Below are 9,646 nucleotides of genomic sequence, written 5' to 3'. Positions count from 1 at the left end.
GGTATGGTGATCAGCCCATCCCGCACTCAAAGTATTACTCTGCACATGAACAGGAGAGTCATGTAACAGCTCCCAGAATTATGATTGACGATATCGACAAGCATTGTCAGCGAAGATTCGACGGAGCCAAAGAACAAAGAATTGTAGAAAGATCAGAGAGGCATAGATGACATCGATAGAGAAGACGAAGGTTAGCCGCCGGTGATGTTCTTCTGTCAGAAAGGTCTTAAGAGATCGGTCCTAATAGGTTCAGGCAGAGATCGTCCAACCCACGTTGGAACCTAAGACTCGGAGAAGGAGATAAGAGAAGATTCAAAACTCGCATAGATAAGAGGAGAAAGAATATAGGTAAGGAGAAAAATCAGAACTAATCAGATCTATCCAACGAATTTTTGAAATTAGTTTTGACACTAGACACAACAACGTCCGTTTGCAAGGTTATCCTACATGCTGGACTAGTGGGGTACCGTCAACCTGAAGCTCTGATACCAAGTTGTGACGCCCCGAAACCGGTACCATGAGGATCCCAACGAACCCGCCGAAATCCGCACGATATCGATTCAGAGCCGCCCTCCGACACGACGTGCGCGACGAATCACACACGTGATGCCAGAGGAATTAACACGAGCGGTAACATTACAACAGGATTACAATAGGGCCCACAAGAAACAGATATATTACAACAACGACTCCAACGAGTCAAGATACAAATATATAATACAAAGATCCAAATCATACAGAAGATCAAATACATCCGAGTACGGACAAGATACAAATTGGACTAAGAGTCCTGAAGATAACCAGTGGCGTCCATAACCCTGCCCAGGCCAAGCCGGAAGGGTAACCTTCCTAACGTCGTCTTCATCGAACATATCTTCATACCTGCCCGGTTATATCCCGTAGAAGCAGGATGCATGATGATGCACAAAAGAAAAACAATAAACAAATCTAATAGGGGTGCTACCCGGGGCCGTTACACATGGTAGTTCAACAAAGAACTGGCAACCGAATAAATATGAATTATTAGTCAGCCTGCAGCAGAGTAATATGTAAACACCAGGAATATGCATCTATGAAATCTAACCTGTTAGGACATGAATGTACCAACTCCTGGCAGGTTATGGCTTGCTTTTTTTTTGGAAGATAGAGCGGATATCAATGTACGGTCGATCCAATAATTTATAATATGAACCAATCCTTGTAATTATAGATGGCCAGGATAACCACTTCATTTTGTGGCACAATTAGGATTTAAGTGGAGCCCATTAGAAGCATGCACATCGTGTTAATCCAGATCCTGGATCCTATTAATAGGCCGAGGACTCAACAAAACTACTATGGTTCTAGCTATGAAACTACCCTTCCATATAAGATACGGCCTTGTGCTCCTAATTGTTAAGTTTCTCCGTACTTACATTATTACGGAAATAAATTAGCTTGAGTATATGCATTTTTTCTTTGAAAGTGGAAGAACTTTTAAGAAATCTCATGTTGCGAATGTTACCATGACAACAATTTTTTTGAACATACTGAAAATATAATATTACACAAATACGATTTTAATTTTTGAGACATGTATATAAAACTTATTGAATTGCTTATACTCCCTCGGCCCTATGAAGATATTCAAATTTTCAGACAACCTTGGGACGGAAGAAGTAGTAATTCTTTAAAAAGAGTATAAGGCCGTTGCAATCTGAGCTTCCTCAGCGTTTGGACGGTGCCATGGGGCCCGTTGTCGGTGTATGGGCTTCTATTCGGGTCGGGTCCTCTTCTGCATGGTTGCCGCGTGTTCTCTTTGGGCTGGCTTATCTTTTCCATCGGCGTGGGCTGGGGGTTTGACCGACCCTGTTCTTTCCTCTCGCGTGGTAGATTTCGTTTCGATTCCCGTCGATTCTCCGCTGTTCTTGCCTGCTTTGGTGCCTTTGCTTTTCGATTTGGTGTTTCCTTTCTTTTGCCTGGCGGATCTTGCCTTATCCCTGTGCTAATCGCGTTGCTGTTTCGGCGATCTAGGTCTGGAGGGGCTGTTCGTGGGATCTCTTCAGCTGTTCGTTCGGCCGGCGCGGCCGGCGAGGCCGGCTGGTTTCCCTGAGGTGTCTGGAGGGGCTGTTGGTGGGATCTCTTCGGGTGTTCGTTCGCCCGGCGCGGCCAGCGCGGCCGGCTGGTTTCCCTGAGGTACGTACGTATCTTCGTTCTTCTTTAGCTTTTTCTCTTTGTTTTTTGGATGGTTTATCTGGGTGCTGCTCTCTGTGCTTTGTAATAAGATTTTTTTTCCCTCTGAGATGCTGCTACGTTTTTGCTAAAGTTTCCTGGAAAATATATTTTTGCATGATGTATCACTTAGATCTGAAACTAAATGTGTGATTGCTATCTACGAGAGATGCTTAAAGTGAGTTACTGGGGGCTTGAATTGTGAAATCTATAAAATTCATGTCTATTAATTATTTAAGGGAAATGTTATTATTCTAAGTAGGGGCTGTTTATAATACTTGATTGCACTTCACATGGATGCTTTTCGTGGGGACAATGATCATCTACTGTGGAGCTATCAACTTGCAACCTCAAAGCCGGAACACAAATCCAATAAAACCATTTTTATACTACAGCTACCTATTGCATAATAATGTCAGTAGATGGCCTAGATGCCAGGATGCTACAATTTTTTGGTAGAACCAGAATTACTAAGAGAGTATGGTGCTGCTAAATGAGATGTGATTCGTAGAATCGTAGTGCCTCATGTCATCATTGAAGCGAGGAAAGGCTGATTAAGTTACGAGTTGCACTGTAGGGCGGCACCTGTATCGATCTGGTATTAGTATTTTGGTGGCTCTCTGCCTGATGTCCTGTTGTTGACCGGCTTAGTTGGGTTTGTGTGCTGATCTGCTTGTATTTCTACCCTTAATATAATGCATGTCAGATTCGTGTTTTTGTTGTTCATCTGCTACATTCTAAGCTGTCCTAATAGAATGCACATGTGGTCAGGTATTGTGTGTTTTTATGAAAATAAATATGCTACTTTTTGTTTCAAAAAAAAATGCTACTTTTTGTTCTGCTGAATTTAGGTTGCAGGTTGGTGATTATGGTTTTGCTATGTTTATTTGGAGAGGTAGAAATTTGGTTTAGATTCAGATTCGTATCCTCATTGGTGGTTTGTTATTTTTGAAGCTATTTTAGTGCTAATTGACTTCTTATTTATTTGGGTGGGTGGCGATGTGGTTGTGTACGTTTAGTTAAAGTGGGTTGGTAATTGGAGTGCATGTTAGTGATGGTGGTTGTAGAATTTGTTGTTCCTCTCTTTGCTGGTTAGGAGAGGGATTGGATCTAGGCATGTCTTTTTGGGTTGGTTGATGGTGGGTTAGTTTTTTTTTAGTTTCTCGGGGGTAGCTGTTTTTCTGTATGCAATGGGCGACGGTGCAGGTGGGTCGCGGGCGTCGGGGAGGAAGCGTCGGGGTATGTTTCGTGTGCTGTTCTTTTTCTGTTTTATTTTGGCTCTGTCTTATTCGGTTTGTGTTCTCCGTAGCGGATTTGGGCGGTGGTACGGAGCGGCGTGTGGCTCCCCGGTTGGTTTCATCTTCTGCAAACTCGGGTGCTCCGGGTATTGTTTCTAGGTGTTCGCCGTGTAGGCGTCGGAGGGCTGTTCCTTTGGTTTCGCCTTTGCCGCACTTTTTGTTACTGTCCCTTCGTCCCGCCCTCCTGGTATTATTCTTTGATTCTTTCGTCTTTCATTTTGTTTGTTGTCTTAGTTTCTTAGGGTTTGGTGTTTGTTGTAGGGGATCCTTTTTTCCCGTATTTGTCCGTAGAGATGGCGCGTGAGAACCGAAGGCGTCGTCGTGTTCGGAGGAGGCCTCATTTTTTGGTGAATTCTGTGTTTTTCCTGTTTTGCTTTTCGTTTTGTTTTGGATTTGGCTGCTAAGCGTGCGCTGTACATGAATTTTAGGTGTCCGGCCTCCCGTTTTGATAAATGGTCGTCCAGCTAGAATGTCTCGAGATTATATTGCGTATTTGAAAGGTTTATTTGTCACTAATTGTTTTTGGTTATTTTTATTTTGGGATGCTTTCTATTTTGTGCCTGCTTTACTGTGTTCGTTGTTGTGTTCGTTGTTCGTTGTCTTTTTTTGCAGCTTCTTTTTGTTGGAGGTTGTATCTCGGTAGTCCTGAATATACATGTACTTATTGCAATGCTTTTTTTTGGTATAATGAGCGGGCTACTCAGTTGAGTAAGTTCCATAAAAGGAAGATGTTTACTAATCGTTGCTGCAAGGGTGGTAGGGTATGGTTGGAACCGTATAGGCAGTGGCCGGCTCCTCTTGATCGCTTGATTGGGTTTGGTGATGGAGCTGGGTCGTCTCAGTTCATGCGGTTGATCAGGTCTTACAATAGCATGTTTGCCTTTTCTTCTCTGGGGGTGAAGGTTGATGATAGTATAAATACGGGGCGGGGTCCTTATGTTTTTCGTATTAATGGCCTTCCTTCGCATCGTATTGGTTCTCTGGTTCCCGCGCCTAATAAATCGCCGAAGTTTGCTCAGCTGTATATTTATGATACCGATAATGAAATTGATTGTCGAATGGCTGTATTTGATGGTGAGGGTGGAAGTGGGGTTGAGGGGTTAGTCGTGCCGCTCCTGATCGGGATATTGTTGTTTCTCTTACTGCTATGCTTGATAGTTGTAATGTGTTGGTCAGACAGTTTAGAATGATCCGGTTTCTCGGGAGCGGGTTGAGCTTGCTGGTGCGCCGTTTAGGCTTCGAATTGTTGGTTCATCTTCGGATGATCCGAGGGTTTATAGTCTCCTACCGCTCTTGAGTTAGCGGCTCTTATTGTGGGTGATCTTGATGCTGATAGGTGTAAGTTTGATATTGTCGTTGAGCTGGAGGATGGTCAGTTGAAGCGGATATCTCCTTTGCATCCTGCTTTGATGTCTCTCCAATATCCTCTGCTTTTTCCTTATGGCGACAAGGGTTTTTATTTGGGTATTAGTTATATGGGGCCTGAAGACGCTTCGGCAGGGGGCAGGTCAGAAGTCAGTATGCTGGAATTCTATGCTTACCGATGTTGTTATAGGAAGGGTCAGGCAAATCCGTATCTTTGTTGTCGACGGCTTTCTCAGCAGGCATGTGTTGATGCTTTTGCATGTGTTGAATCGAATAGGCTTTCTTTTATCCTTAAAAATCAGGACAAGCTGCGTAGTGAGACATACCAGGGGATTACTGATGATGTGGGGTAGGGGTCGGCCAGTGGCAGGAGTGTTGGTGTTAAGGTTGTTTTGCCTTCTGGTTTCGTTGGTTCTAAGCGGTATATGGCACAGAATTATCAGGATGCGATGGCCATTTGCCGTTCTTATGGCGCTCCTGATTTATTTGTGACCTTTACCTGTAATCCTAAATGGGATGAGGTTGCGGATGCTCTTAGGTCTGAGCCTGGCCAGAAGCCGGCAGACAGGCCGGATATTGTTTCCAGGGTGTTTAAGATGAAGCTTGATCAGCTGTATGGTGAGATAAAGAATGGAACGACATTCGGGAAAACGCGTGCAGGTGCTTTTTTTTTGGTGTCTTGCATTGTTTTTTTTATGTAATGGTCTTTGCTGATTGGTTTTGTTTGGTATTTGTTGCAGTTCTGTATACCGTTGAGTTCCAGAAAAGAGGTTTGCCTAATGCTCACATCTTGGTTTGGTTGGATCGTCAGCAGCAGCGGACTGATGAGATTATTGGAGAGGCTTCAGCACAACTTATCGATGGTATTGTGTCAGCTGAGTTGCCTGATGTGTTGGAAGATCCTCTAGCATATACTCTGGTCGATGAGTTCATGGTGCATGGTCCTTGTGGTAGGATGAACGGGAAATGTCCGTGTATGAAAGATGGTGTTTGTTCGAAGAGGTTTCCGAAGTCTTTTTGTGAGGAGACACATGTTGATCAGTCTGGCTATCCTATTTATAGGAGGCGTGTTGATGGACGGACTGTTGTGAAGGATGGTCACGTTTTGGATAATAGGTGGGTTGTTCCGCATAATGTTGCTTTGCTTAAGAGGTACCAGGCGCATATGAATGTTGAGTCGTGCCAGCCTATATAAACAAAGGCGTGCGCACCTCATCTTCTCCCACACTAAACTCTAGCCGCCGCAACCTCCACCATAGAGTCACTGTCACTCAACCTCCACCTTTGCCACCATGAACAGCGTCGGTCGCGGCTAGGCTGCCGCGCCTCCACCTACGACTCCGCGTCCCCCGGCCCCGAGCTCCAATAAGGAGTTCGACGATGACAACATCGACGACCTCCTCGATCCCGTCAGGGACACAACTTTCCCGTCTGACACGAAGAAGGAAGCAGATGAGGAGCGAGCGGCCCATGCTGTGTTTAATGCCGAGATGAAACGCTGCAAGGTGGTGGCCGCCACAGCCGCAGAGGACAACGACTCCGGCATCTCATGTTCTTCTGATGATCCTGATACGCCTACTCAGGAGGAGAAAGCGGCGGAGCAGACGGCGTTAGTCCACTCCTTCCAGACACTTAGGAAAGCTGAGGACGTCGCGAACAAGAAGCTGCGGCTTTGCCTGCTAAAGGACTCGGCGACGCACCGAGCCCTAACGGCCACGCGCAGACGAGGGAGGGACGCAACGACGGGACCAGGCTGTAAGGGAGCAAGTAGTCTAGGTTTCTACAATTATTTTGTACAATTTCTATGTAGTACATTATACATTTCAAATATGTTGAAAAATAAAAAATGTATCGCCCCGCTAGAAGCACAACCAGACGCAAACGAATGCACGTTCAAAATATGTCCTCGACGCAACGTAAACAGACGCTCACGATCATTTTTAACCGTCCAATGTACGTCGCCCGTTGAAGATATCCTCACACATAAACGCACGGACGAAACTATGAACACACATGTGGAAAACGTAAAGAGGAGGCACGGAAGCACGCCTGGCAGCCGGCGCAGCGAAGCACGCTGCCCATCTAGTAATCTTAATGAGCATAGGAATTCTCCTTATGTGAGGTCAATTTTCTAGAAGCTATGGTTTCGCACCTGCATTACTCACACCTTAAATAATTGAGGCCACCGGGGCTTGCAAGATTAAATAGTTTGATGTTGAATATAAAATATCATCCCGTCAGTGTATTGGTCTGCAAAATTAGCCGCCACAATTTGCCTCATAGTATATCACCATAAAAAATGTAGTTCCTGTGATGCATCAGTTTAATCATCCCAGATTAGACATTGAGTCGAGTATATCCGGACAATCGGTAAATACATTAATAAATACTGGTTGAGCAGCTCATGAATCTCATTTGAAAAAAATCGTAGATTGCTTACATGTGTATGGCGCTACTACTCCCAGCGTTACTGATGACCATCATTGCCTCTGCCTGCATGATGCTAGTAGGGAGAGAGACATAGTGTGGCCTCTCCAGGTTACACCACCATAAAGCCAAATCGGCAGCAGTTTAGGAGATCGCGCGTGGAAACCGGATCGAGAGCACGCCCGGCCAGAGAGATGAGATCTCCTTTTTTTTACGGCGGCGGTATCACGATTCACGACTACAGAGCATATAGAACTCTTCGTTCGGTTGTTTAATCATGACCGCGTGATTTAGATCCTATGGTAATTTTCAGACTATTATCTAGGATTAACGTGGTGGCTTACAGGGAGTCTCCAATTAGTAAATATAAGATACTATTTTCGCAGCCGCCCTACATGTCCCTGAGTCCGTTAGAGTCCCATTTTACAAGACTATTTACACAGACATGCTATCTGTTGGTGAGGTAGACCTGGCAGCAATAACATTTCAAATGTTAAAGGATGTGAACAACCTTGGACATGATGAGGAAGCAATTGCGTACTTTGTGCACATAGTTGGTCTATCTGACCTCTTTTTTAACCGCTTCATAAGTTCTTTCGGCAGAAAGCTCATCTTCTGAAATGTACTTTAGCATGACCTAATAAATATGGTTTACTTTCGCAGATGATGCCATCCCACATCCTAAGTGGTTACCAGTACAAACCTAGGGGCATAGATGTATACTCAAGCAGGATGAAATATCTGGACAGTATATTCTGCACCGTGGCAACCAGAATAAGGTGGAATTTCGGATGAACCAGGAACAAATGAGCTATATCTGCAGAGAAAACTACATCAAGCATGGTTCACTGATTCTTGTGAGGTTGATAAGTGGGAGGACAGCATTCACCTCTTTCTGGAGAAGATTGACGACTGAATGAAGCAGTAAGACTGCTGTTGCTGTAGGTTGTTACGGATTAGGTTGTTATGGATTAGGTAGTAAGACTGATGTTGCTGTAGGTTGTTGTTTATCTCGTAAGACTGTTGTTCTAGGTTGATGTTTATTTCTGTTATGAATGCTGCTTGCAAGGAGACTGGTATTATTATTTTGTAATGTGCTTGTACTAGTTCATGTAATGTTGTGGTTCATGTAATGTTGTGGTTTATGTAAAGTAACCATGTATATCACTAGTTGATAATTGGGTTTTCAAAAAATTGCAAAAACTACCCATGGAGATGTGTTGTTCATCACATCTACCTGGGTAAGTACTTGCAATATTTTTTCCATTGCATTATTGTAAAGCTTTTTCAAATTGCAAAAATGATTGCTGCACATGTTTGCTGCCAAGTAGATGCAAAGGGATGCCTGGTTATATACCTGGTTATATCTACAGGTATTTTTACAAGATGCATGAACTACCCATGGAGATGTGTTGTTCATCACATCTACCTGGGTAAGTACTTGCAAAAATAATTACCATACATAATTATGAAGCTTTTTCAAATTGCAAAAATGATTGCGAAGTACTTGGCCTGCTCATATTTGCATGATAAATAAAACTGAAAAAAATAACAGACGCCGAGTGTTTTTTTTGCAAAAATGACTGACGTGAGGGGCTATTCTGTTCAACTTAAAAATATCTTGGGTTATTTCGTAAAAGGTCCAAATACATAAAAATCACGACATCTCATCCTTTCACTTGCAGTTCGTTGTCTTCCTCCCTTCGTTAGGGTTTCCCACCTCAGTGACGGATCTAATAGAAGACCAAGAACGACGGATCCAGATTAGCATCCCATCTTCCTTCCCATCTTCCTTCCCATCTTTCCAGATCTGGACCAACAACGACAGACCAGCAACAACGTTTCTTTGATTTTTATTTGTTTTTTCAAGGCAGGGAGAAGCAGGGGTCATGGTGGACACGAGGTGGTGTGTTACCTACACCACGTTCGTCAACAGCCGTAAGAAGGCCAAGCACAAGGGCTCGATGGTCCTACGGGCCGACGTGAGTCGCATCGTCCTGTACGACCAAGACGACCATGTCGTCGATGTACGTCCTCTACATGCTGGGGAACTGATGTATCACGGATCAGTTGTCCACTTCCCTTCGCACATAGTTGACGTTGGCGAGCGCATCACGCCCAGCCGTGGAATTAACAGTCAGGTAATTCATTTAACTTGTGCAGTTACTTGGCCTGGTGTTGTTAACTTGTGTACTGACTTGGCCTTCTATCTAATGATGAACTGCAGTAGAAGCATGCTGTTACTGACAGTATGCTCTCTAATTGCTTCTAACTAGTATGAACTGCAGTAACAACTTGATGTTGCTGATATGAATAGGCATATGTTCCTTTCAATGCTTGCATAC

At 44.0% G+C, this 9,646-nt stretch overlaps 1 protein-coding gene across 1 annotated transcript; it reads left to right on the top strand.

The window, feature by feature from the left end:
- Positions 1-1,778: 1,778 nt before the first annotated feature.
- On the top strand, positions 1,779-8,373 carry LOC124671498. The gene is made up of 3 exons (XM_047207865.1): positions 1,779-1,919; positions 2,014-2,175; positions 7,965-8,373. Exons 1-3 carry the CDS (start codon positions 1,779-1,781, stop codon positions 8,094-8,096), a joined length of 435 nt encoding a protein of 144 aa, XP_047063821.1. The 3' UTR covers positions 8,097-8,373.
- Positions 8,374-9,646: the final 1,273 nt, after the last annotated feature.

The sequence above is a fragment of the Lolium rigidum genome, chromosome 7 (assembly GCF_022539505.1).
Source record: "Lolium rigidum isolate FL_2022 chromosome 7, APGP_CSIRO_Lrig_0.1, whole genome shotgun sequence".
In the NCBI taxonomy this organism is placed as follows: domain Eukaryota; kingdom Viridiplantae; phylum Streptophyta; class Magnoliopsida; order Poales; family Poaceae; genus Lolium; species Lolium rigidum.
This window is presented reverse-complemented; position numbering and strand designations above follow the sequence as displayed.